This window comes from Ascidia mentula, chromosome 3 (assembly GCF_947561715.1).
Source record: "Ascidia mentula chromosome 3, kaAscMent1.1, whole genome shotgun sequence".
Taxonomy (NCBI): domain Eukaryota; kingdom Metazoa; phylum Chordata; class Ascidiacea; order Phlebobranchia; family Ascidiidae; genus Ascidia; species Ascidia mentula.
Window position 1 is genome coordinate 14,396,661 of NC_138568.1, and position 27,081 is coordinate 14,423,741.

General features: G+C 40.6%; 1 protein-coding gene across 1 annotated transcript; it reads right to left on the reverse strand.

The window, feature by feature from the left end:
- LOC145893832 (uncharacterized) lies at positions 1-27,034 on the reverse strand. The gene is made up of 83 exons (XM_082982193.1): positions 26,962-27,034; positions 26,881-26,905; positions 26,773-26,810; positions 26,592-26,669; positions 26,247-26,434; positions 25,844-25,992; positions 25,595-25,779; positions 25,269-25,354; positions 24,742-24,958; positions 24,333-24,458; positions 24,042-24,156; positions 23,744-23,924; positions 23,189-23,348; positions 22,800-23,005; positions 22,532-22,613; positions 22,220-22,447; positions 21,714-21,854; positions 21,417-21,513; positions 21,241-21,278; positions 20,962-21,099; positions 20,485-20,617; positions 20,163-20,301; positions 19,956-20,066; positions 18,280-18,504; positions 18,021-18,128; positions 17,679-17,828; positions 17,214-17,370; positions 16,765-16,916; positions 16,349-16,448; positions 16,225-16,274; positions 15,798-16,017; positions 15,571-15,640; positions 15,197-15,293; positions 14,904-15,018; positions 14,720-14,769; positions 14,189-14,399; positions 13,760-13,812; positions 13,398-13,587; positions 13,277-13,329; positions 12,971-13,166; positions 12,642-12,784; positions 12,393-12,494; positions 12,045-12,150; positions 11,729-11,841; positions 11,426-11,579; positions 11,162-11,342; positions 10,871-10,970; positions 10,553-10,757; positions 10,294-10,395; positions 10,164-10,204; positions 9,906-10,033; positions 9,568-9,740; positions 9,416-9,499; positions 9,210-9,351; positions 8,818-8,963; positions 8,633-8,734; positions 8,387-8,427; positions 8,073-8,200; positions 7,715-7,887; positions 7,348-7,431; positions 7,133-7,274; positions 6,932-7,077; positions 6,635-6,736; positions 6,518-6,558; positions 6,251-6,378; positions 6,021-6,193; positions 5,856-5,939; positions 5,645-5,786; positions 5,364-5,509; positions 5,034-5,198; positions 4,642-4,833; positions 4,308-4,406; positions 4,080-4,187; positions 3,770-3,924; positions 3,406-3,625; positions 2,948-3,183; positions 2,561-2,771; positions 2,026-2,306; positions 1,700-1,910; positions 1,453-1,629; positions 1,128-1,226; positions 891-1,017; positions 1-608 (listed from the first exon to the last, which is right to left on the reverse strand). Exons 1-83 carry the CDS (start codon positions 26,987-26,989, stop codon positions 437-439), a joined length of 11,091 nt encoding a protein of 3,696 aa, XP_082838319.1. The 5' UTR covers positions 26,990-27,034; the 3' UTR covers positions 1-436.
- Between the last annotated feature and the right edge of the window lie 47 nt (positions 27,035-27,081).

Consider the following 27,081-nt stretch of genomic DNA (forward strand, 5'->3'; position numbering starts at 1 on the left):
TGCTTTTTATGTTGCGTGTATTTTGGAGGCAAAGCGATCAAACAGAACGTTATCTTATTGCACAAGCACTTGTTAAAGTTATAAATCTAAAAGCTGTTAGTAAATAATTTTAGTCGTTAGTATAAAATTTCGGCAAAAGCCAAAACCGCGGTGATAGCGAAGCGTGGGGGCCGAATTGAAGCAAAAAGTAAAACAAAGCGACAGGTAGCATTCCAGAATTTTTTTCCAATGACGACTGCAAGAAACCTTATAAAATCAAACTTGTGTTACATTTTATAGTGAAAACCAGAAATGTTCGTGGACTAATCTTGACTGTTTCGGGTTAATTATTCCAGTAAAAAAAAGTGCTACGTTGACGCAGGCAAAAATCATGGTCGTGTTTCAAGTGTTCCGGTCGGTCGTCGGTGTGAGGCATCATATGGTAAAGATAAGAGATTTATTCACATGGTGTTGTCTGGCACGAGCAAGCAAGATGGCTTTCGTATTCGAAATCCATGGAGTCGCCACCCATACAACCCAACGTAATGGTCTTCGTCTCTGTGCTTGTTGGTTTGCACGAGGTGCAAGACTCGGTGAATTCTGATCTCCTTGTCAGCGAGAATTGCGACCTAATAAGAAAATGTTGGGAAGAAGTCAGAGAAAATGCCTTGCAGAGTGTTAATGATGTAGTGATCAATTTATTAAACAACACGTATAACTTTCGGTTCGGGGAAACAGTATTCACATGAGAATTATCTTGCCTGCCCTGGATATCTGTGTCATTGGTTTTCAAGTATGTTTTCCACGTAATTATGTTGAAATCATTACTGGGCGATTATATGTTTTGTGTAATATGTTATGTTCAATAGTGACACGACATGGGTATGGAACGTACGACAAGGTTTACTTACGAGCAAGATCCACCGCATAGCTGTACGTTGGCGGATGACGTGCACATTTGATTTGCGTCATTGCGCTGTCCAATTCTCACTTCTGACGATATTGGCGCACAGCCTTCACTGGAGGAACCACCAGTGCCTGATATAAGTTATATTGTGTTGAATTGCATAGTTTTTTTTTTCAATACGCGCTGCTTGGGTGAATAATTGTGTTAAAGTGGAATATGACCATGGTTTACTTTTTTATACCTTGGCAGTAGTACACCGGGCAACCACATTCGTCTTCATCCTGTGAAACTGCTTCCGTGCCATCTTCGCACATTGGGGCTTCTTGGCAAGCGAAGCAACCTGCAAGCAAAGCAAACTCAATTGAAAAGATGGAATTAAAATATACGGCACGATCCTTTCTCGAAGAAGGTTTAAAGTCAATTATACTACAAAAGTCGCATTGTCAACGAGTAACCTTAAACTATACTGTATTTACATTTACAAAAAAAACACCTCGAAGGAACAAACTATTTCAGAAACCTATGCCTCGATTTGGTTCTGTCATTTTCGAAACAAACCGACTTACATTTGGTTGGAATGCATTTCTTTGAGGTGGCAGATTCACGAACTTGTCCTTCTGGGCAGAAGCATCCTTCCACGCGAATACCGTCGTCGTACAATACGGTCAAGTTGTCGCATGACCTGTACTTAAGAGCGTTCGGCACGCACTCCTGGAAGACCTGGTTCTCGGGGCATTGTGGTACTAAGATACATATAAGCGATAATTCGAATCAAACTTCAGTATTCTTGCTGCACCGTTTTCAAAATCTTACCATCACAGCCCAGGGAGGATCTCCACAAAGCACACAGGCCAACGATTTCACATTTAGTTGCAAACTGGACGACAGCTGGAGAGTTGCAAGGATCGCATTTCTGTGCTGTATCGTTGGTGATAAGCGCAAGATCAAATTCACACTGTGGTACATAGCCCTCTGGATCGACCAGTTGTCTGCATTCCGAAAAAGCATCGCTGTCGGTCATGGTCTGAAACAATTATCAATAAGGTTTGTAATACTTTTACTTTTGTTGTTGTTAAGACAACTCCAACTGCAAGATACAAACTTTCATTTCATTACTAAGGACATTTGTCACCACTAACCGCGCAAGGATCTTGCTCGCAGCCCTGACACTTGGAGTGAGAAAGATGACATTGGTTCTCGCAATTGATGCACTTGTCCGGTGGCAACTCGCTGGCGCAGTCGGGGTACACTGGTTCCTGGGGACACTCTGGCTCCACTGGGTAACACTGTGCGTGATCGAAGTCCTTCACGGCCTTCAACCAAGAATCGCCGAACTTGTCTACATCGGCGACGATGGAAGCGTCGTATAGGATCTTGCTCTTTCCTCGCAAATCGTCCGACTGGTCGTTGTTACACGTTCCTGGAGAAATGTACATGTCCAACCAAAAGGTTCATGCAAAGTGTTGAGAACATGCATATAACCGGACCAACAGATACAAGTTTGCTTGGTTTTAAGGAACCATTTGGTTAAAACAAAACGGGGTCTAATCCTAATTTTTTGCAGGAAAAACACCAGGCTCCGAAAAGAAATTGCAATTAGTCGCACAAAGTTGCTTTTGTTCTGGCTTAAATTTCGGCTACTGTAAAACATATTGGGTCAACAGAATAACTTACCACAGAGACCCTCCATCTGACCCTCGTATGTCTCATAAGGAATCTTGAGCATGAGAGACTGGTAGGCAACGTACGATTCGAACACAATATCTATTCCGAGCGACATGATATGCATTTCCAAGGTGAGGAAACTGAAGGACTCTACTCTCACATCACTACCCTCCGGTTGCCAGGCATCAAGCAGGGTAATTCGTTGGTTGTTGAAGAAGAACTATAAATGATAATTAATAATGAAATAACTGTACAAACGCTCTACAATAGGCTAGAAAGTGTTAGTTGGCTGTAAAACAACATGTTCTAGGTAAGATTAATTATTAAAATATAACATGCTTTGTACCATCAATTCGCCTACTGAAGTTATCAAACTCATCACAACAGAGCACCCACCTTTTGTCCGGAAGTGAAAGTGTAATTGTTGCCCTTGTGAAGAACGACAAGTGTCTTCATGCAGGAGAGGTCTTTATCCCTGGCGCTCCACCAGCGACAAAGCTCGTTGTCGACGAGGATTTCAGTTTCGTTGAACTTGAATTCTTTCATCAGAGTGTAAGTGCACTTGCCTTGGAAGTCGTAGTTGAGGCCGTCGAAAGTGCGGAAATGAGGATCTCCGAACAGTTCACATGTGCCTGTTTTATTTGAGAAGAAATTCACTCATATTAGCTTTCAGCAATGATAAAAAGGCATAGTGCCAAAAACCATAAATTGATAGTGATGCTTCAATTTATCAAAACTACTGTTTAATTTGCAAGTTTGCATTGACCTAAAACCTTCATTTTTAAGTATTGTGAGCTCAAAAATTCCCAATTAAAACGATATAAACATTCGAATGTTTAAATAAACCAACTTACATGGGCAGACCGACTCCTCACAGCAACCGTTCTTGGTCTTGGCCGTGTAGGAAGGTTCGTTATTGGCACAGATTGCCCTCCTATTCCTGGTTGCAGAAGTTGCTGAGCACGTGTACCTCGGGAAGATATCGATCTTTGTCTTGTCTCTGGAATGAGGGTTGAGGTAAGTGCATTGCATCATCTCACATGCGTTGTCTTTGTTCACCCATTTCTCGCCAATCTGTTAGAATGCAAAGCGGTTAACTCCTTATTTCTATACGATTCTGTATATTGGACTTGCAAATATATATGCTGCTTCACAAAAATTAGTTATTTTACTGTGGTTTACTTGTGACATGCATTATTCCTGAACAAAAAAACGTACTGTTTTCTTCTCGTTTCCAATCATGCAGTAATCAGTTGATGGTGGCTTGTCAACACAATCGTATTTAGGACAACAACATCTTTGGTCGGTCAGGTTACGAACAGCAACCTCTCCATCCGCGCACATGGCATCCTCACAACGACTGAAGTTGCAGCCTACATGAGAAGAAATCATTTATTTTTGTTCCCAAATCTGTATAAAAACTAAATTTTGTCACAACGCCCTATTTTTTTCCAAACTGTTCGTCTTTGTGTAGTTACTAAAACACACCAAGGCGTAGTTTTCTTTACTGTCTGGTGGGAAAACTTACGACAGCCGTATTGCGGACAGCAAACGTTGAGCGAGTGATCCATATACTTGTAAACATCCATCTCGGGGTCATCACAAGTTAGGTTGGTCCTCAGGCACTCCTTGCGTTCTTGAAAAAGTTAATGTTTCACAATGATTAAAAATTAAAAATCTCTTTCTGAAGCCCTGGAAGCAGCAATGTCTGTTTTTTTTCTGCAGGTTAGCGTTTAGCTTGGATAGACTAACTTACTGCATTCAAGTTTGGGACAACCGCAGTCGTCCTTGAGTCCGGTGTCGACGATTTCCTTGCATTCGTCGGTGCAGTTCGGGCGCGGACATGGGTTCGGTTCTATTGGAAACAGAAGAAGTACATTTAGAGACACGTGTGTATGTTTTGTATGATTTAAAACCACCCTTCTTCCAAGAAATGTGCCGTTTAAAAAAAGGAATAATGTTCACATACAAAACTATGTAGTTTATTGGTAAAAAATGTCATTCGAAGTTTCAGTAAACTGTGCTTTAAAACCTAAATTGTGTGTTAATTCACACGAAGAAAATGACAACTGATGATTAAAGGCACCCACCGCATTTTCTAACTGTGCATCCACATCCGTCAATTGTGTCCACAGCGTGGAAGCACGTATCACACTCATCCGGAACCACGCATACAGTTTCGTTGACCATGTATGGGCAACCTTGGTTGATGATAGCATCTCTGTCTACCAAGCAGCGGCGGTACCAGCACTCAGATTTGGGATGCATCCACCTTTCGTTTCCTGCACCAATACAGGCTCAAGAATAATGGAGGCCTCACACTTTAATGGGAGAATTCGCATTTCCTTGCTCTTTTTGTTATAAGAACCTGATCCAAGTAATAGGAAACTTTTCGCAAGATGTCATATAACTCTATTTTTCGCACTTTAATATGGGAGCACGACACATTACTTTAACCTACAGACTACTTTTTTAGACCTACTTTCGTGTTGAGTCATGTCAACATCGTCAACACAGACTGTAGGGCAATCACAATAGCTTGGACAGCATTCGTTCTTGGTCTTTACTGCGTCGGTCTTCATCACGGTGAATGGGAAGTACTTCTTCTCGCAGTCATCCTGGGTGGTCACGTTGCACTGCATCGGTACTGTGAGCAACAACATTCGGGTTAGAAGTCCGGTCAGGCTTTTTTAAGTCCGTTTTACCTATACACTAATTAAATCATCTAAATTCAAGCTATTTTTAAGGTAAATCGATGAATAATTGGCCCTCAAAAAAAAAATATATATATATATATATAATTAAAGCTTACCACACTCGTATTGTGTGCAGCAGTATTCGTCCTTGCTGCTGAGGGTCACGTGGCAGTTGGGGCAGGGAGTCGGGGCAACACAAGGTATTTCCTCCACTTGGGGACACTCACTGGGATCACCTTCCACTGCGTTGCGACAAGTGTATCTGGATAGCAATAAACAGGTTGGCAAAACGAAACTTACACCATGATGCCCTAGCACGCATTTTTCTTCTATTACAAAAGCTTGACACAGGTTAAATTGAAACAGTTGAAATGGTTTGCAGTTTTATGAAAATTACCTGCGCTTGCTGCCGCAATCATCTTCAACGTTCTCCTCCCATTGTTCGCCGATCTTGCGGGGGTTGTTGTCGCTGTCATAGCACACTGTTGGACATCTGCACTCATAACCCACAGGGCAGCAGGGGAAGTACTCGTGAAGGCCTGAATTGAAAGCAGTTCAGTGAAAAAATGTAAAAGTATATGCAAAACACGCGGTCATTCGGTTCTTACCGCTCAGCGAAATTTCAATAAGATCGGACTTGGGTGGTGGACAGGACGTTACGTTGTATGGCGCTGGTGGACATACATAGTCATCTGTAATAAGAAATAGAACATTTTATAGTAAAGGTAAAATATCCTGAAGGAGCAAAGTTGGTGCTTAGAGATGCCACTTACTACATATGTTGATGTCACAGCCACATTCATCTTTTCCAGGGGTGGTCGTCTGACATTCCTTGCACGGAATTGGATCGGGACACCCGACGTCACGTGCTACTGGGCACATGCTCGGGTCTTGCTGGCACTCGTCGTAGATTTTCGTTGCCACGCCAGAGCTTTCCAACACCTCGCTGTAGCGAAAACTCAATAAAGTTATGTCAAATTATATGAAAATTAGCCTTATCTACCGGTAGTTCAGGTTCTCCTTAATTGCGTCCCAGTCTTCAGTCTTCAATTCCAGCATACCCACCATGGCTTCGGGTACGATGCATCTCATACGTGTACAAGTCTCCTCATCCCACCAAGTTTCGTACAACTGCACAGAACATATGACTGGATCTATTACCAGACCTTACAAAAGTGCAGTTTTCCGACAAACATGGCGGATTTTAAGAACCAACCCGTAGACGTATAATGTTAAATAACTCACAAAAAATGGCTTTCGCCTGATTTACCTTTCGCCTGATTCCTTTGTAGAGACACGACGTGTCGCAAACTGCAAACGCAAATAAACACAAATTGATACTCTCGTTTGCATAGTAGCTTTCAACAAAAACGTTTATATTACGTACCACAGCAGTTCTTGCTCGGGAAGCATTCGTCCTGAGTTGCCAAGGTAACAATCTTCTGGTTGGCTGCTGGAGTAGTGCATTCCACTGGGTCGGGTATGGGCACTTTAAAACGTAAACGAAAAAAATGTTGCATTTCACTTGCACTGACGTACTTCGTTAAACTTAGATATCATTAGAGTCGTCAGAGCCAATGGCTTTTTTTATAAAAATAGCCTGTAACAAAACGTAGACGTTTGGGTTTTAAATTGGCAAGTTAAACATAGTCTATTAGGAGCTGCTACAAATTCATATCCTTACCGCAGTCGAGTTGTTCGCAACAGTAGTCGTCCTTACTGCTTACAGTGTCGAAACACTTGGGGCATGGAGCTGGTACAACACAGGGAATTTCCTCAACTTGAGGGCATTCGTGAGGATCTTCCGTCGTGGCAACGCGACAAGTGTATCTGAGTGAAAAGATTTACTCGTTCAAAACTGTCTGTTTGTTGACAAATAACAAACCTTCTCTTGTTGCCGCAGTCATCCTGAACATCTTCTTCCCAATTTTCGCCGACGGCACGAAGAGTGTTGCTGCTGTCATAGCAACCATCTGGACATTCGCACACGTTACCCACAGGGCAGCAGGGGAAGTAGTCGTGGAGCCCTAAAACGTAACCCAGGTCGCTGTAATGTCCACTGAGCCAATATGATTTTTATTGAGCCCCAGTAAATCTTACCTTTAAGCGACACTTCAACAAGTTTGGATTTGGGTGGTGGGCAAGATGTTCTGTTGAAAGGTGCTGGTGGGCAGACGTAGTCCTCTATAATACAACAGGAATTAGCTACTGGTAATGAAATTTAACATCTGTAAGGTATTATAATTGCACGAATGCGTTCCACCGCACTTTCGGAAGTCATACAACTATCAAATCAGAAATAAATGCCAACCTAAGGCGGTTTACACTCAATTCGGTATTCTGAAAGTTTGCTCCATCTACAAAGTTACGTAAGATCTCTGGACCAAATCAAAACATTGTATGATCTTTGGATATTTAGTGCTAGTTGGTTTGTACTATGCAACTGTAGCCACAATAAAGCACGTACCACAGATGTTAATGTCACATCCACATTTGTCCTTTCCTGGTGTGGTCGTCTGGCATTCCTTGCATGGAATTGGATCGGGACATCCAATGTCGCGTGCCACTGGGCACATGCTTGGGTCTTGCTGGCATTCTTTGTAGATTTGCCTCGCCACGCCAGAGCTCTCCAACATATCACTGCAATACATCAAAGACACACCATAACAAACAAGCTAACATTGATTTAAAGCCTGTTTCTTCTTCAGAACAAAATAAACCTATTAATGTCGCGAGGATAAAGGCAATGTCACAAAGAATGTTAAATTTTGTTTCAAAAAAGTTGTCTGAAAGGTTCTTATTTAAATGCACCGAAGCAACTATACCGGAAGTTAAGTTCATCTTTGATTCCTTCCCAGTCGTCTGTTTCCTTTTGTATCATGTCAACAGTGACGTCAGGAACGATGCATCTCATACGTGTGCAAGTCTCCTCATCCCACCAAGTTTCGTAAAGCTATGAGATAGAAGTAAAGTTTTGAACATAGGGATTGAGAATGTTTCTGTCCAAACGTTGTATTAGCTAAGCAGCATTACATGAGGACAAGAGGTTGTGCATTATATTGGGTTGTAAGGTAGGCTATATACAACCTAATGTTTACAGGAAGTACCATTCACATTGTACTTAGCATATGTTTCATACCTTGCGCCTAATTCCCTTGTAAAGACAAGAAGTGTCGCAAACTGTAAAGAAAAGGTAAGGTCGTGTAAGAGATAGGAACGCCTTTTTAATACAGATTTATAGTACATACTCCTTACTCTCTCGAGTACTACAATGATGTTGATACTTTTATTTGTGTGGGATGTTCATCACCACCATATTAATCCAAAAGCGTGTTGCAATGATGCAAATACAAGTCGTTAGAAATTTAATTAATAGAAATCTTACCGCAGCAATTCTTCTGGGGGAAGCACTCGTCAGCCGTTGCCACGGACACAATTTTCTGGTTTTGTGCTGGTTCAACACATTCCGTTGGTTCTGGTACAGGAACTGCAATAAAAACAGATTACAGACTCCACGTGTAAACACCAACAAGAAGTCAATGTAATTTTCCAACAGGAATGTGAACCTACCGCAGTCGAGTTGCAAGCAGCAGTAGTCGTCAATCCTCTCTACCGAATCGAAGCAGTTGGGGCAGGGATCCGGGGAGATGCAGGGGATTTCTTCCACCTGTGGACATTCGCTTGGATCTCCCTCCTTCGAGGCACGACATGTGTATCTAACAGAAAAGCATCATTGAAAATTTTTTTGTTCAAGTGCGTTTGTGTCAGGCGATATTTCTGAAATTTTATGGAAGGACAAAACAAAAACGTAACATATAATTATTTATTCAGTTTGAAGAAAATGTATGTCGATTTTAGATCTGAAATCACACACTTTCAGTATTACTTAAAAAAGTAAATTCTTTTTTCGGCCATTCTACCAATTCACAATAGTTCAAAAGGTTATATCACAAATAGTAAACCTTCTCTTGTTTCCGCAGTCAACCTGGACATCTTCTTCCCATTGTTCGCCGACGGCACGAAGAGTGTTGCTTCCGTCATAGCAACCATCGGGACACTCGCACACGTTACCCACAGGGCAGCAGGGGAAGTAGTCGTGGAGTCCTAAGGGTGTTAAAAACGCAGTTTATTGCAAAATATACGTCCTCATGTTTTCAGGGATTCTTACCGTTAAGCGACACTTCAACGAGTTTAGACTTTGGTGGTGGACAAGATGTTCTGTTGAAAGGTGCTGGTGGGCAGACGTAGTCAACTAAAAAAAGAGAATGCCTCAAGGTTTTGTACTTAGTTCCAGCATCTTCGTATAGTGTTTTAATTTACCGCAAATATTGATGTCGCAGCCGCATTCATCTTTTCCAGGGGTGGTGGTCTGGCATTCCTTGCATGGAATTGGATCGGGGCATCCGATGTCACGTGCCACTGGGCAGAGACTCGGGTCTTGCTGGCACTCGCTGTAGATTACTCTAGCCTTTCCAGATTTATCCATTAGATCACTAAAACAAAGGAAATACAATAATTCATGAATAACTCGCTTTGGCCAAAAAAACATAGAGGAGTACGAGTATAAAACCCTCATTTTTGATGTTAGATTTTACAGCTAAACAATGAAAAATCCTGAAGACACAAACAATAAAAGTTTGATATTTTTGTCGCTTTACCGGTAGTCAAGAGATTGCTTGATTCCATCCCAGTCGTCAGTTTCCTTTTGCAGAATTCCCACCATCGCCTCGGGAACAACGCATCTCATACGTGTGCAGGTTTCCTCGTCCCACCAGGTTTCGTACAACTAAATAAAAAATATTTTTATATTCAAAAATCCTTCCTGGTATAGACGAAAAGGTAACATAATATTAAAACAAATATATTTAACTAATATTTAACTTATATCACCACAGAAACGGGAATAATAGACGTACCGTGCGTCTGACTCCCTTGTAGAGACAAGTGCTGTCACACACTACATAGAAAGAAGATACATTTTTAATTTTATGAAAGCAATAAGGAACACTTATGGTAAAAGTTTGTGTATAAGTAATCACTACTGACCACAGCAGTTTTTGCTGGCGAAACATTCGTCTTCAGTTCCCAAGGAGATGACTTTCTGATTGGCAGCAGGGTCATAACATTGTGTTGGTGGGTTCAGTGGGGCTATGGAAAAGAAGTCATGTGTTAAGTTGTTTTGCTTTCATTTCAATCCAAAAGCTTATTATTGGAGTGAAATATTTTGTTGGTATTTTCATACAGTGCTTTAAGAGTGACACCAAATATTTTGAAACGCTTATGTAGATTTACGCCCAACACTTACAGCAGACGACTTCGGGACATTCGCATATATCTTTGCCAATAGTTTTGTTTTCGCAAGTCTGGCATTGCGTGTTGTCGACTTCGCAAGGGCTGATTTTCACAGCTATTGGGCAGACTCCGGCCTCCCATTCATTTTCTGACACGAAACAACGACGTTTGATGCAGCCGTTAGGATCTTCGTCCAACGCGACCCACTCTGTTCCATTCTTAATGTAAATAAGTTCAGGTTAACCAAGTACGAAAAAGAACAGAAAATGAAGAATAAATTGTAGCAAATTTTGCGGTAGCTCCAGACAAAATGTCAACACTTGCAAATTACCGTGACTTTTTCGCCGTTTCTGTCGCAGTAAAGCTCTGCTTTGCAATGGTAAACTGGACAGCAATACTCGGGAACTTGGCGTTCGTGCAGAGTATCCCACCTAGAAATAGTTACGCCGTTCAGTTCAGTTCAGTACTAAAAATTTGTTTTCGGCTTTTGAAAAATTGATCAAATTGTGGTAGTTTAAAAAGATTTTGAATTAATTTAAAGAACCAAACCTATTCCCATTTCATTGTTTTTTGTTTCAAAACATTTGTTTTTACATAAGAACGTGAACGAAATGTAATTTACTCGTAGCAATCCTGGCATTCCGGTTTCGTGTCGTTGCATGGAACAACCTCCCACGTTTCCAAGAGGCACTTGTCAGGATCTTGTTCGTCCACTGTTGATGTGCACACGTAGTTAAGACAATCCTTGGTCCACGTGTTACCGATTTGGTACGGCTCACCGTCGAACATACACACGTTGCACACTGAAAAATGAATGGTTACTCCGTAATGTCGAGAACGGGTTTTAAACAAAGGGGGATTTTCCCGTCAAAGAAAACCATATTACCGCATTTGAAAATGTCACAGCACTCTCCGTCGTCATAGCAACAGCTTCGTTCTTCGTCCTTGACACTCTTGTAGTTTTCTTTGCAGACGGTTGGTGGCGGACATTCATTACGCGTTTTGGTCACGTTGTGGCATTCGGTATCCTTGCCAAGATCCTGCTCAAAACAAAAATACTTCGACATCATTACTGCATTCTGCCTTTGAGGTAATTTTATGTATGCTAATCAGTTTTCCTTCAAATCAGAATTAAAACCGAACTGGACAGTCTGCAAAAAGTCTTTTTGTCTTGGATATATTAACTTGCCTTGGTTGGGAGACAAGTGTATGTGTCGTAGCAAATCTTTTCTCCTTTGGTCCATGATGAGCCAACTTCCTTCTCCACCAACACTGTATCCTCATACTTGCAGTAAGGACACTCTGTTGCAAACAGTTAGAATTATACGATTAGCGTCGTTAATTGACCAAATACATTGCGGAAACATTATATTAATTATTGTTTCCCGACAGATTCGAGGTACATTTAGGTTGTCGTGTCTACGGACACTAACACCCAAACTTAGCCACAATAAAATACTTTCTATCGACAAATTATAACTTTTCTTACTCATAGTAACACTTACGGCACTCAATAAGGTCGGTGCAACCACAGGAAGTGATTTCAGTAATGGCCACAACGTATGGGAATTCACATGCAGGCGGATCTGGACATGGCACTGGTTCACACGTCTAAAGACAAAATCAAAAGCAACTTTTAGAAACGTAATAAAATGTTTGGATGATTTGAACACCATGTCTTTGTTTCTTGGAACAGTTGAAAACCTTTAAACATAATATTAATAACAAATAATATTTTACTTAGGAGTGCAATTCGATTCGTTATTGTACATTTAAATGAAAGACAGTACCGGGTTAAATTGTGCATTTGAATGCAGAAACCCAACATAGTGAAAATTGTTACAACAAATTACCTCTAGCAGACACTTGTCGTTGGCATCACGATCGTTGGTACACTTACAATCCTCGCACTTGCGCTCAGTCTCGCGATATGTTCGGCGCCATGTCTCACCAGGCTGAAAAACACAAGTGTTTAAACACAAATGACGACAGCGTGATGCCATTCTATCAATGTCATCTTTCTTGTAAGTAAGTGTTGATTTGCTTAAAGGTGTAAAACCTCAAAACGTACCGGTATGCAGGCAAAGTATGAATGAACTAACCACGTATGTCCTGTTATCAAACTGATCAAAACAGACATGGTCACATGTACAATTGTAACATGGCTCCTGGCACGGGTCGGATGGGATGACGTCACGCAAGAATGGATAATCGCACGTGATCACCGGGCATCTTGGGATCTCCTCTGTACAAAAACATCACATTTGAAAATGATATTTTAAAACACGGCAAGTATTTTTGCGTTGAGAACAATTGAAATTCTAATACAAAGTGTTGGACGATTGAAATTTATGTTACTTCTGTATGAGTAATAGAAGTTTATTATTCCAACACACAAGATTTTAAGTGAACACAAAATGTTTGTGTTTACCACAGACGTATTGAGGACAACCGCACTGGTCGTCTTGCCAACCAACAGGAACATGGCATGTTGGGCACTCGGTTGGTTTCTGGCAAATCTGACGATGGTATGGGCAGTCTGTCTGGTTGAGTCGCACCGTTTCAGCGCCATCTAGTGGATCGGTGCAGTGATGCCAGCAACCATCCATCATCCATTCAGAGTTTGGCTATGGACGAAAAAGGTTATGGTTAATAACAGAAAAAGTTGCCTTTATAACTAAATGATAGTTGATTGAAAATATCTTGGGTTACGGCAATTCTTTCGGAATGAACTTACCGGGTAGGCATTGAGGGTTCCATTGTTGTTGACAAAGCAGACCCTGTCACATTCTATAAGCACAAACGAAATCGTTATTGTATCTAAATTCGCAACTAAAGTTGTTTGTTTTTTGTCTTACCGCATCGGTACAGGTCACAACAATCGTACTGATCTCTTCCGTAGATGACACTGTGCATACGATCTGGGCAGTCGGGCTCGGGGGCACAGGTTGTGTTTTGATAATTAACCGCCTTGTAGCATCCACCATCAGCCTTCACACCTCGCACACATTTAAAGCCAAGACACTTCTTGTTCCACGTAGATCCAATCTGACAAAATACTGATTTGATAGAAATGCTTGGATTTTATGAAAAACCCTTTGTTTCAAATAGCGGATTTTCTTAATAATATGACATGTTTTAAGTGTAAAGTATTACCTTCGTCATTAATAGTTTGGAATTTTTGGTTCGGAAACATTAGATCCAAAAACAAAATACTTACCGGCATAAGTCTTTTGTTGTTCTGCATGTCGTAATCCACACAAGAATCGCACTCTGCGGAATGTATAACACTTAGATACGAAGTTGTTAATTTGCTTTAAACTTAAAATAGCTTTTGAGGGAGGTTTTGGAGTTCATACGGCATACAATCGCAATAAAACAGAGGAAACTTTTCCGAAGTCGTTTTACTCATATACTACCAGTCAATGAAGAGTTTACCAATGTAAATTTACTCTCTGGGTTAAAAACTCTCAAAATATGGGCAACAAATACATGGTATTTGATTTTTTAACAATTTATATAAAAGAAAACACAAGTCATTCGTCTTCCTGTTGCTTCCGATAAGTATATTTCGCCTACAACATCGTCTGCATCAATTATTCAAATAATTTTATTTGTCTCGAATGACGTCACAATTACGTCGACTCACCGCATTCTCCCCATGGACAACAATCCTCTTCGCGAGTCTTGTTCACCCATGCGTAACCGGTAGCGCAGGTCGGTGTGGGTCCAGTGGGACATGCGTCCTGTACACGGTCGATCTTGGGACAGTATTGAATGGCGGTTTTGTTGTAGCAGGTATCGGTGTAACAGCAGTTGGATTCGGTCTCATCGCGGCACCAGACGTTCGACTCTCCAACCTGAAAACATGTACAAGTGTTTTGGCGGGTGATTGGCAGCATTGGTCAAGCGCCCGACTAATATACCAAGAGGAAAACTTGATCTAAATTCGTGGCCAGGACATCCTGGGTTCGAATCCCCGGTGTGGTAAAAAAAGAACAATTAGTATGTTTCATAACTAGTGGTATAAATAACAACTACTTCTCAAACTTTTCACAAATTGATGGTACTTCACTTTTATTGAAGTCAAAACCATGTTTATAATATCCTAAATTTCGTTGCTGTAGTAAAGAGTTCTCGATCCTAACATCATATACACATAGTACTGAGCATAATTCACCTTGATTGAAGCATCCTTCTCTCCTGTGTCATGCTCGCACGTCACACACACTGCAAGGTAAGAATTTAAAGAAATATTATTTAAAATGTTTTTGTTTCATGGTAACAACACCGAAATTGTAACTGTGGGTGTATTAGACACTGGCAGACCGAACCCAACTACAACAAAACAAACTGTGTGTTACCGCATTCGTATTTGACTGGGCAGCATGGGTTTCCGGTTTCAAACTCGGTGAGAACTTCGTACCATTCGCACACTTTGTCCTTTCCGCTGTCCATGCATCCTTGGACAATTACCTCCTGCACGAAACGCACGTGTATCATTTTCGAACGTGTTGTTCATGAACTTTGAACGATTTAATACGCGGTAGGTTTGGAAAGTGTGGAAAAATGCAAACAAATCTCTTGTAAAAATTTAATTTTGATCCAAACTGTTTTAAACGCCCCAGAAGGCTAGCCAGAACTTAAATAATCTTACCTGCAAGTTACAAATGGGTTCTGTCGCATCAGGATGGGGTACACATTCGTAGTTCTTACAATATGTTTTCGGTCCAATAGCAGGAACGGGGTCATAACTTAAACAAAAAACGTCTCAGTATTCGGAAATATTTAACCAGCTATGCCTCCAGTCACACCAATAACAAAATATTTTTACAACTTAATTAAGGTTAACCCATTCAACTTAAAGCTTTAACCTCTGTCACGTTTTAAATATAACGTTATAACACCAAATGGTAAATTTTGAAAAACAGAGGACATGGTTTGGTTTGTATCACAATGGATTGAGTTGATGCTGTTAAAGGACTCATATTTTTAAAAACTCAAATCAAAAATTTTTAATTAAAGTCTTACTCGTAAACGATTGACCACGAGTCACCGATCTCCTTTCCTTCGTCGCACGAGTCCTCACGGATAATGCACTCTGAAACAAGTACATAGTCAAATCCTTACAATTTACCGAATGGAACATTCACGCACATGCCAACATAACAACCCCTTTTTTTTCAAACAATCGTTATTTCTATCACCATACTTTCAATGGAAATACCAAACCAAATATAACGAAGATCACAACAAACCCTTTTCGCAGTCGCGGCAATTCTTGCATACGGAGGTAGTTGAGTTGACGCAGGTCAATTCGTAGAAGTAAGGGTCGTATTTTGGGATCGGGGCATATTCCTCTTCACAACTGTACAGGTTGCTGGTGCCGTTGTAGCAAAGATCACCGTCGGTGGTGGCGGCACACCACTCAACTTGGCAAGTGTCGGTATCCAGGGGGAAGTACTTTGTCTCGCCAGGCTGCAAAAAGTGACATTTTGTACAGTTAGAAAACCAAGTACTGGCGATGGAACCGCAGTTATGTTGCAAGGAAAATGGCAAATAAGGTTTTAGAAGGTTTCCTCCACGATAAGTAATGTATTTGATGGCTGGACTCCAATGCCGACTGAATGCTTTTAGCATTTACCACAGGATATACAGCACGTTTTAATTAACTTGAGATGCTACCTTGATACGGAGCACGGCGCCAGACTTGGTCTTGCACTCATCACAGATTTCTGCAATCAAGGAAAAAAATAAACCACATTTGTCAAGCACACATAAAGAGCAGCAATTTGGAGTTCACACTTACCGCAAACACGACACTTGTTCTCGACAGAATAACGGGTGCATCCGTCTTCGCTGTTTTGAATTGCCACACACTTCTGTGTCATTTCATCCAAGATGTATCCCTAAATTTACGACTTAAATTTAGGATCAATTTCCGTTAACACCAATAGCAAGAATGTGCTGTCAATCATGAGTTTACATATGTGTGGTAACAACGCAGGTTTGTGAATTGTGAAAGCAAAATGGTTGTATATGCTTGCTACGTTAACAAACTCTTTCTCGTTTAATACAGCTTTTGACGATGAAATCACCCATGCCCCTGGCAATAATGCTTAACTTTGTACATTCTTTTGTTAGCCGGATTTTTATACTTTTCAATATACACACCCTATACATGCGCAGAAACTCAGTAAATTGCAACATTAGAACCAAATTTACCTCGGGACATTTTGGGAAGCAGCCCTCCACGCACCAGTTGGCGTCATCTGAAGACTGGCAGGGGCAGCAAGTATCGGTGATGCAACTTGCACAAGGTCTGTAATGCCACCTACATTCATCTTCGTTCTTGTTGTAAATCTCGCACATAAGAGCTGGAAGAATCAAAAACACTCGTCAGTGCTTAAATTTCCGAACCTATTTATGACCCTATACCCCTACGGCAGTTGTGCATATGGTTGTGACGTCACAATTTGACTTTAAAGGATACGCAAAATATTTGCTTGATTTCAAAACTATTTGTTTGAACAGAATTATCTGTTTGGGGCGCAAACAACAGCGCTTTGTTGTGAAAACTCACTTTGAAATTTCGTTGACAAATAACTGCTCAACTTATAGTGATAAAATGCATGAGGTACCAAAATTAAATGTAAAAAATCTAAGTAACTTACGGCATCGCTTCATGTTTCTCCATTCAACGACGACTCCCTTTTGGGCGCACTGGTGGGCGTAGTGGGCAATGGCAGTGCACATGCACTCACAATCACCACCGGCATCACATCCACATGTGTCCAACACGCAAGCGTCAAAGTACTTTTGCGGACTCACCTATGTCACGCATCATTGCATATTGTAAGTTGTTTGCAAATATTAGAGGAATTTGTGGTAAAATCATTTCTGACAAGTGACAGCCATACACAAATTAGTTAATCAGAATGCAAGATCAAAATACTAAAAGGACGTCATCACAGATATTTCCAATGTAAGGACTGACGACCTACTTTAAGCATTTTTTCGGGACACTGTTGCATACTTGTTTAAGGACTGGTGGAAATTTAATTATACTATAAACTAACTGAATGTTTTGTCTGCCCTTATGACCAAACATGTGCACATTTACTTTTAATCGTGTTTACCTTGGCATGGCACTCTCCGAACAATTCTGTGTCAAGAATGACGTTGCATTTTTCTTCCGACCAGGATCGTCTCTCGGGTCTCAAGGAGCAGGAGTCGTTCACTTGACTTGCAATGGTGGCATCCACGCACCCTGAGGCGGTTTCAGGTACCTGGGCGACAAAGGTAATGTTTGTTTTTGAATGTATGTAACCCATTCCTTAAACTTTCTTAGCAGTGCTTTGGTATTCAGTCAAGTTATTCAACCAATTTTTGTTCGTTTTCTGATTTATTTGAACAAGATTACCAAAATAAAATATAAAGCAATTACATTTTTAAGTGCTGGCCGCAGCGAGTTACATTACCTTCCAACTGTTGCCAAACTCGATATGTTCCGCTGCGATACCGGTGCTGGTAGTAAAATCGTTGGTGTCGATTCCATCATAGTTACCACAAAGACCGCAAACTTTTGTCTGCATAATTTGACATAAGTCAATACATTCATTGTCCAAACAGTTTTCAGAAATTTTTTGTCAGAAATATTATTATTATTAATCCTTATTAAACATATTTAGCTGTATTTACTTTTGACCTTCAAGGAAGATTTAATAAAAGGAGGCTCACCGCGAAGTCAGCGGTAAGTCTGACGTAGAGTCTGGTCCCATTATCCCACAACACTGTGATTCCAATGCAGGTTGAGATTTCGGTGAAGAGTCCCTTCTGTTTGATGAGGAAGATTTCGGAGGTATCGTGATCTGTGTACCCGGTAACAGCTCTGCGGAATCTTGTGTTGCTGATGGTTGTTATGAGCGGAATTTGTTCGCCTTGCTTCAAAGTGATTTGCTTGTTCTGTTTGTTGGAGACAAAGCTGGTTATTTGTTGCATTAAGCAATTTTCATTTAAGACTTGTATGTTTGAAGTGCATATGACACGTAAAAATAAAACATGTTAATAATCAAACAAAGAGATGTTCATAACTTTAAAACATTTTTGGCGAAAAAAGTAGCTTGATACGACGACTGGTTTCTGAGATACAGCTGATCAAAGTCGCACTTTCGCCGCTGCGAACGAAATCGTGCGAAAGCGAGGTATTGTTGCGTGACGTCATAGAAGGCGCTTCGGTCGTGCGCGAGTGCTGGCAGCAAGCCTTATGCGTAGGAATGGAAAACATTGTAAAACAGGTTTAAGCATAATATTGCATTAAACAGAGGACAAAAAGTGAACAAGTGCAATAAACGGATTTTGATGATAATTTACGCGGAAGACAGATGGCCGCTTTTCGACCTATTATGTATTATTTAGTTGTGTAATAATAAAACAGTTACTGGGACAGGGTGTTCTTGTTGTTACAGCATTTATGATCGCTAACGTGATACATGAACTTTTGAAAACACGACAGAGACAAACCGTTTGTTTAGCATTGTCGTTTTGTCCACTCACAGTTATGTCGTTTCGCTATACCCTATGGTCTTCCGCTAATTAGGGACAAATAAGCCTTTGATTCGTGACGTCACAATAACAAATTTTTGTGTGATGCAAAACCCTGTCCTGACCTTCAAGGTAACATAATCTGTGGATTCTCCTATGTTTGAAACTATTCGATATCTTCAAAAACAGGCGCCTTCTCCTATCTAAACAATGCATTTTTTCGACGCAAGTGCCTTATGTGATGTCCTTTTCTCCTCAGCGCAAAAGGTTTACGATTTTTGGTCGCCGTTACTTTTCGTGCAGTTTTCTACATTTTTTCGTTGACGTAGAAGCGTAAAACTTTGGATATATGTTTGTTGTAGATGTACCTTTAGTTTTACGCAAAGTTGTCATGGCCGTGTCATATGCACTTTAACGTGTAGGTAGTACACCATGCAAAATAGTTCCGTGAGAGTTTTCAGGTGCATTAAAACAATAGTTCGATTTCTTCAATGCGATGTGTCAGTCTCTGTTATATAAATATAGTACTTGCTGGTGCACTGTTTTGAACAAAATGACTGTTGTTTGTCACGTCATTTGCAGCAACTGATGAAGCGAGATTAAACTCGCAAAAGCTCTTGCAAATAGAGTTGTTTAACAGTAAGTCCGTTCAAAACATTCCACCAGCAAGTACTATCGTTATAAAATAATAGTGTCCAACCTCTGGTACGTTATATGTTTTTGAAATCCATATGTGTTGATAAGTTTTTCTAAATGTAGGTGGTTCGCGGAAACTTTGCAGGATGGAATAAAAAAAAATTTGGCTAAATGAAGGAAAAAGCAGTTGGCTTATCCTGACCATTTGAAGGTTTCGAAACCTCAATAAAACCAACCTTGACGGTGATAACGACAGATTTGGAGCATGTCATTCCAGTTGTTCCGCACCTGTGGTTCTTGGTGACAATGCTGAAAATTCCACCGCCAGGATTGTTAGGGCAGAAATCCTTAAGCAAAAATACTGTTGTCAAAAGAGTAAAGGCTTATATATTGTTGCTATGCTCAAAGCCTAAACGCCAAATCGTTACAATTTCATCACTTACCGTCGCAAGGACGTATTCGCATTCGCCATGGAAATCGTACATGAGGCCGTCGAATGTTTGGTAGTGAGAACCACCGGCTGAGGAGCAAGTCTTAGGACAAAGGTTGTCGGTGCAAATAAATGAACCGCCTTCGCAGAAACTGAAAATTTTATTTGAATAATAAGTGTTTGCTTTTTTAACTCAACTACAGCTGATGCAGTTTTTTCATGCATTGGAACGCAAAGAAGACAGTGAATTCATTGAAGAGAAAATTATTCAGAAGATGTCCTATTCGTTCAATATACGATTTGTAAAATTGTTGAAAGACAGCTGTCATATATACCAGGTGTTGCAGTCGTCTTGGTAGGAATCCCCATTCTCGTAATACTTGGAGTTGGCACCAACACAGCCGCACTCGCTAACAGGAACGCATTTGTTGTCGGGTGTGAGGTACAGTCCCGGGGAGCACGAGCAGCCTGATGTCAGCAAATAATGCAACGTTAAAGATAACAAAAAATTACTCATTTCCTCGAATGTAGGTCGCGGATTAGAAAGTTTTCAATTCACCGTTTGTACGGCTTACATCCGAGGGCGACTTACAATCGAGTAAATATGGTATCCGATTTGAGTGTAAAAGTGCTTTCAGCAGTAAAACAATACACAGTGATTAGCAAGGACCTTGTTCTGGTAGATATGTTTTAATGTTAGACAAAAAGGCGTTAGTGGGCCCCTTGTGCTATTCGTGGACCTCTAGATTGGCATGCCGACTGCACTTCCCTCTGGTAAAGCCTGGTGGAAAGCAACTACTGGTAAAACTCACCGTCGACACATTCCATCATAGCTCCTCCCGTCATGTGTGGGCGTTCGCACGACATGATGCAACCAGCGGCCGGGAAGCCTGGTTCAGCAGTCGCACACTCGTAATATATCATGTCACCAGGACAAAGAGTGCCTGGATCTGAGCACAAACAATAACAAAGGTTATCTGATGGAAAGTAGCATGTAAAATCAAAAGTTGTTATTTATCAAAATATTTTACAATTACCTGTTAAAATTGTTAAATTTTATCTGTATATTAATATTTATATTATTTACTTACCGATGATTTCGCAGTTCATAATGCCTCCGTTGCAAGAGCTGTAAATAATAAGGTCCATAAAACGTTTTCTAAGTTTCCTAATATTTATCTTTGTATTATTTGAGTGGTCTATTCGAAAGGGCAATCAAAACATGTCTTTTTTTATTTGGGCAGTTTATCAATTGCCATGTACTTACCAAACTTTGGTGTCGTTGATGAATTTGCTGACTGAACCAGATTCATACCAGTCTCCATCGTAGAAACATCCACAATCCTCCCGCGACACGCAAGAGCCTAAAAGATTATGTTCTTTAGACATGCTTAGCATTGTAAACAAAGTAACCAGACAGTCAGTCCTTTTGATTGATAGTTTTTGTGGGTTTGGTTTGAACACCAAGACTTGGTAATAATGCGTTGCTTATTTCAGTGAGATTTGTACGATAATCTAGCATTCTAGCCCGTGCAAACATGTTACATTGTCATACGTTACTCACCGTCCGAATTCTCGTACGTTCCTTCGGGACAGAAGCATCCTGGGTAACACATGGTGGCGCAGAAGAGCTCCACAGATTGACACGACGAGGTGCAACTGCTGGAACAGTCACTGTACACTTTGTCGGCAGGACAATTGATTGCTGCGGAAATATATGTAGATAAAATTTGTTATGGAAAAACACTATTCGAAAAAACTGCTTGCGGAGATATAATTACTTTTTAAAATTAGTATCCGAAGGAGTGCTTAAATCACGCCGGGGTCACCAATTATAGCTGGTGATTGATAGCGTGTATTTTTTTGACTGGCTGTCACTTTATGATCTCGTACCTTTTCGAGAGAGGCGCAGAAAAAAGCCACAAGATACAAAAAGAAAAACTCAACACGCTTAAAAATTCAGGGGTGGCATCCGCCAGAGTACGGATATTTAAACAGTCGACTTTGAAATAAGTTTTTTGCTCACTTTTAGAAAACTTACACAAACCAAATCAAAACGAATGCACTTACGGCACATTTCAGTGACGTTTTTGTTTAATTCGCTGTTCTTTGCCCCGAACATGGAACACATTCCGACCACTGACTTCAGATAGAGGCAGGTCGTCTCGGTGTCAGAGCTGTAGGCGTTGCAAGCGTCCTCGACGCACTGTCGTCTCACATATTCAAGGTCAACTCTTGTACCGCAGGTGGTGTCGGCGAGCTCCAAGATGTGGCCGCATATATTCTCGATTTCAAAATCTACAGAAACATATATTTTCCTGGTTTTGAAGCCGTATTTCGTATAGCTTTATTTTCCGGCAACAAAACAATGATAAGACATACTTAAGCAGATTGCCGGCCAGTAAATGAGGTCACTTTCGCATTTCTCGTCTTTCCTCCAAGCGTGAACGAGTTCGGAGGAGCTCTGAACGACAAGAACGGCTTGTGGTTGGGTAAAAAATAACACTTTGCAAAAACACGCGCAATCTTATCTACTTGTTGCAATGTTGCAATTTGGACACTTTACAATGGTTATTTTTTAATGTTCTTTATTGATTGAGATAAAGTCCAGGATATATATTTATATTTTAGGACGTATTTTAATGCTTACAGCTGCCTGCTGACCAGAAGGAAGGCTTTTGTCGTCACTGATTCTACCGTTGTAATTTCCTCCGATCCCACGCATTCTGTTGGCGTAGTTAGCGGGCACATGCACCACCACGAAGTAAAGACCATCAAATTGGACGTGAACATTGAACTGAAGAAGTCGCATGCTGAAACCTCGTTCGCCGAAGCGAGTGATGTCCACAACTCCCTCTATTTATATACACAAATGTTTATTCTGAACTACATGTATTAATTAGGAAAGTATTTTTGATACACGATTTGTTTTGCGTTTACATCGTACTGTTACTATTTTTAGTATCCTTAGAAGTGACGTCTTGTAAGAAACCCGGCAAAGAAATGAAGCTAAAACTTTAATCTTTGTGTACAACTTACGCTTGAAGTATGGCATTGCTTCGAGTACCAAATCTGGTGTTGCCAGGACACCGTGCACGTGTGAGTAAAGCAAACCCTCACGTGACAAGAGGTAATGCATCACGTGAGTACCCATGCGGACAAAAACATGAACATCCTTCTCTGCGCGGGACGAATCCCCCTTTAAATGTTAGGAAAACTGTTTAATAGCTGTTTATAATGTTATTGTTATTTTTACTGCGGTCACCAAGCTTCTGTCTGACCATATAGTTGGTGTTTTAACGAATAAGAATGATTAAATTTGTGCTTTTCCTTATAGAGGGTGAAGAAGATGGGTGTGTGAGAAAGATCAATTTTATTTGTTTTGATTAAACCCATAAAATTTGGTTGTTATCGTGCTGCTCTATCGCCCTTATTCCCACGATTTGGCTTTATCTTTGTCTTTTAGGACTAGGGTAGCATAATTTCTCATGTTAAGTCAGGATCAGACTGTTGATTTTACATAACACGTGCTGGATCTGGTGGTTATAATGGATATATGAGCATCATTGTGAAAATTGATCAACGAGAGTTTACCTTAAAGTTTTGGACATAAACTTGAAAGTTGTTGTCGGTGTCCTCGGCAAGCAGAACTTGACATTCCTCTGGTGCAGTGAAGAACTCGCCGTCGAAGGTCTTGTAATGGTAGTCTCCGTACGCCCAGGCTGTTGCGTTGCAACTGACCATAGGGCACTGCCACCAGCCTCCGTCACACGTACTAAAAAAGGTTCGTTTTAAAGACATAACTAAGGCAAGGTTTAGGTTTTTTTAAGGTGAAAGGGTTCGCGTTGCCGATTAAAGGCACTGTTATGAGGCCATTATAACGTATTCTTACCAGCTGACGCAACCTTCCATTCTACTCTCGCCGTTCTGATATGTGATTCCTTGGTGGGTGCAACCGCATACCTCGGGCTCGACGCAAGTTTGCGATTTCTCGTCCCAGACAAAATCTAAACCAAGCATGCAATTTAGTTTAATAACATCAGCATCAAGATCGTTAGCACTTTTTATTCAACCACACTGTTATTTGCGAGACTAGTCTCTGTATTTTAACAAAAGCCCTACCGACCCTTGAGTGGACACAGCTGTAATATAAACTGTCAAAGGCAAGGGATATTATACTTACTGTTGGGGCATTCGCATCTTGCTTGACAGGGTGTCCAGTACATGTTCAATACACCGACTGAGCTGCATCGGGACACGGCACCTCTTCCACATTCCGTCCATTCCATGTTTGCGCGACAGCTGACAGCTGCAAAGAAAAATTTTCTCAATGTAGGTTATACATTATAAATAGGCTCCAAAATCATAATTTTATCTTTTAAATGGCCATTGTTTCGTCTACCAAAGCATAATGCTACTAAAAAGTTACGACATGTTTTTTGTATTGTTTTTTTTTTGTTTTTCGTGTTAATATGCCTGGCAGCGTCCGTAACATAATAGGTCGTGTCTATTTATGCCACACATTAATTGGTACGATTTACGACACATCGATGAGACCAAAAGGTACAAATAGTTTGTTCATGAATACTTACAGCAAGGCGGTGTCCTCCACATTTCAATCTCCTTTCCGACGTCAGAGCAGATACGTGCGTATTGCTGAACCACATCACACAGACAATGATCATTCTCCATGTAATTGCACAGACACATCTCCTCTACGCACTCAGCAATAAAAGTCACGGGACTGTAGACGGAATTGCACTGGGCGAAGGTTCCGTGGGCCATGATCATGCAGGCACTGAGGACGTTCTGTAAATCAAAGTACACACTTATATTTATCTTTCACGAACTGCTGTAAATAAAAAAAACTTTTAATATGGGAATTTAATTATCAAGAAATTTAGGAAACTCGTGATGTCTATGCAGGCGAAATTGATTTTTCTGTTATTTGTATTACACTAGCTGACATCAAAGTATTTTGTTTTAGTAAATTCATATCCTAAATAAAATGGTGTCGGTGGTTTCTAGACAATGCGTAATCGCTAAATTGTGCTACAATGAAGGAATCAGTTTTTAAAAATGCATTGAAAAGATATTTTTTTTAATTTCACAATCTTACCGTTGACATGATGCACTCGCGGTTTCGTGATGGAAGGGCGAAGGTTTCGATGCACATGTCATCCATGAAATCCAAAGCAACGATATCTGCAAGAGTAAATCTGAGGGTTAGAAGTTTGTGCCATAGGCGGCTAAAAGTTGGTTTAAATTATTGGCCATTATTTTAACGAAATGCAGATTTAAAAGGAGCATTTCTGCTGGTTAGGCGTTTTACAAGATTCTTACTTTTACCATTTCAAAGCAAATGTTTTATTTGTTACGTAAACAGATTTTGTTTACCGGCATTTCGAAAAACTACAGCAAAGTTTCATTGGTGTTTAGACTTACTTTTGTCGTTGTTTCGGTCCCCATCACCATTTCCGCAAAGTCCTGTTGAGGGAACGTCACCATCCACCACGACAATAACGTCAGAGCGACCGTCCCAACTTACTGTGATCTTGCCATCATCAATAACCACGTGACGCCAAGCGTTAAACTTGCTGACGTACACGTTTTCCATCTCCAAGGTCCCGCTAATAACAAATTCATAATGGAGTCAGTATAATTTCAAGGCATGAACTACATAGTTTAACTTACTCCAGATCGGCAGCTGCAACTCCGCCACCGTTAGCCATCATCATGCTGGCGAAGTCTTCCTCCAGTATAACAGTGCACTTTTCATGTATAATTTCGACGCTCGAAATACACTTGCCGTGGCTGCAGCCTGGCACACGCGTAACTTTCACCTGACATATCCAAATAAAGTAATTTTTCCCGATTATTGATGTGTATTTCTTACTACCATCGTAGGCAAAGTACTTTTAAAATCATTTCAATTCTGCAGAAGCGAAAATTGCGGTACCGGCTATTTCAGTTAAAAACACGTTTGTTTAGGTCAGAAAAAAATCTGTTGAATTTCATTATTTAAAAGAACTTAAAAACTTTTAACTGATAAATGATGAACTTTTTTACATATTTTTTGCGAGGAAAATTTACTCACGGAGAAAGCAGGCCCGTGTCTGGGATCGACTTCATACATGGTGTATTTGCAGTTGCCTGTGTGTTCGTACACCAATCCATCGAAGGTGTACACACCGGCCTGGCCATACAAGGCGCAGAGACGTCCTTCTCCGCTCCATTCCTGGCCGAATTCCGTCCATGGGATTTCGGGGTTAAGGTCGTAAAGGTCTGAAAAATATTCATTGGCGTTACAATGGAGTTTGCTTAGTGCCCTTTCCGTTTTATTTTTCACCGTTATCGCTAATTTGCGTAGCATTTTTTGAGCAAAAAATACGTAGGATTAACACACGTTTTGTGAGTTTGTTAAACACAAACATACACTCACCATATGCACAGTTTTTGCCCATTTTTCCAGTTGGACATGTTGTGGGTTCGTCAACTTCCAGTCCAGATGCCTCAAAAGCTGTTGAATATTTTCAGACATTATGCGAATATCTTTCAGAAACGCGATAATACAGTTTAGGTAGAAAAAACAAAAATTATCATCACAATATGCGAAAACTTACGATCTTGTTCGACGCTGTCGTCGAAAAACCTCTGGGCGCTGCAAGAAGAAAAACAAATTACCACAACTGAAAACAAAATAGCCTGCATGATAATTTACTGATACTTACTTTGTAAATTGGCCGCATATCAAACCTGTAATGCAAAAAACTGTCAGCACAAAGCCAGAAACTATGACCAGATTAACTTACCGAGAAAAATAACGGCCAAGAACTTCATCTTGTCACCGATTTCTTTCGTTTCTTTTGTGAAAAACTAAACACGGACAACATCGACCTTAGCTTGGGTTAAGGTTTATATACTTTTTCTGG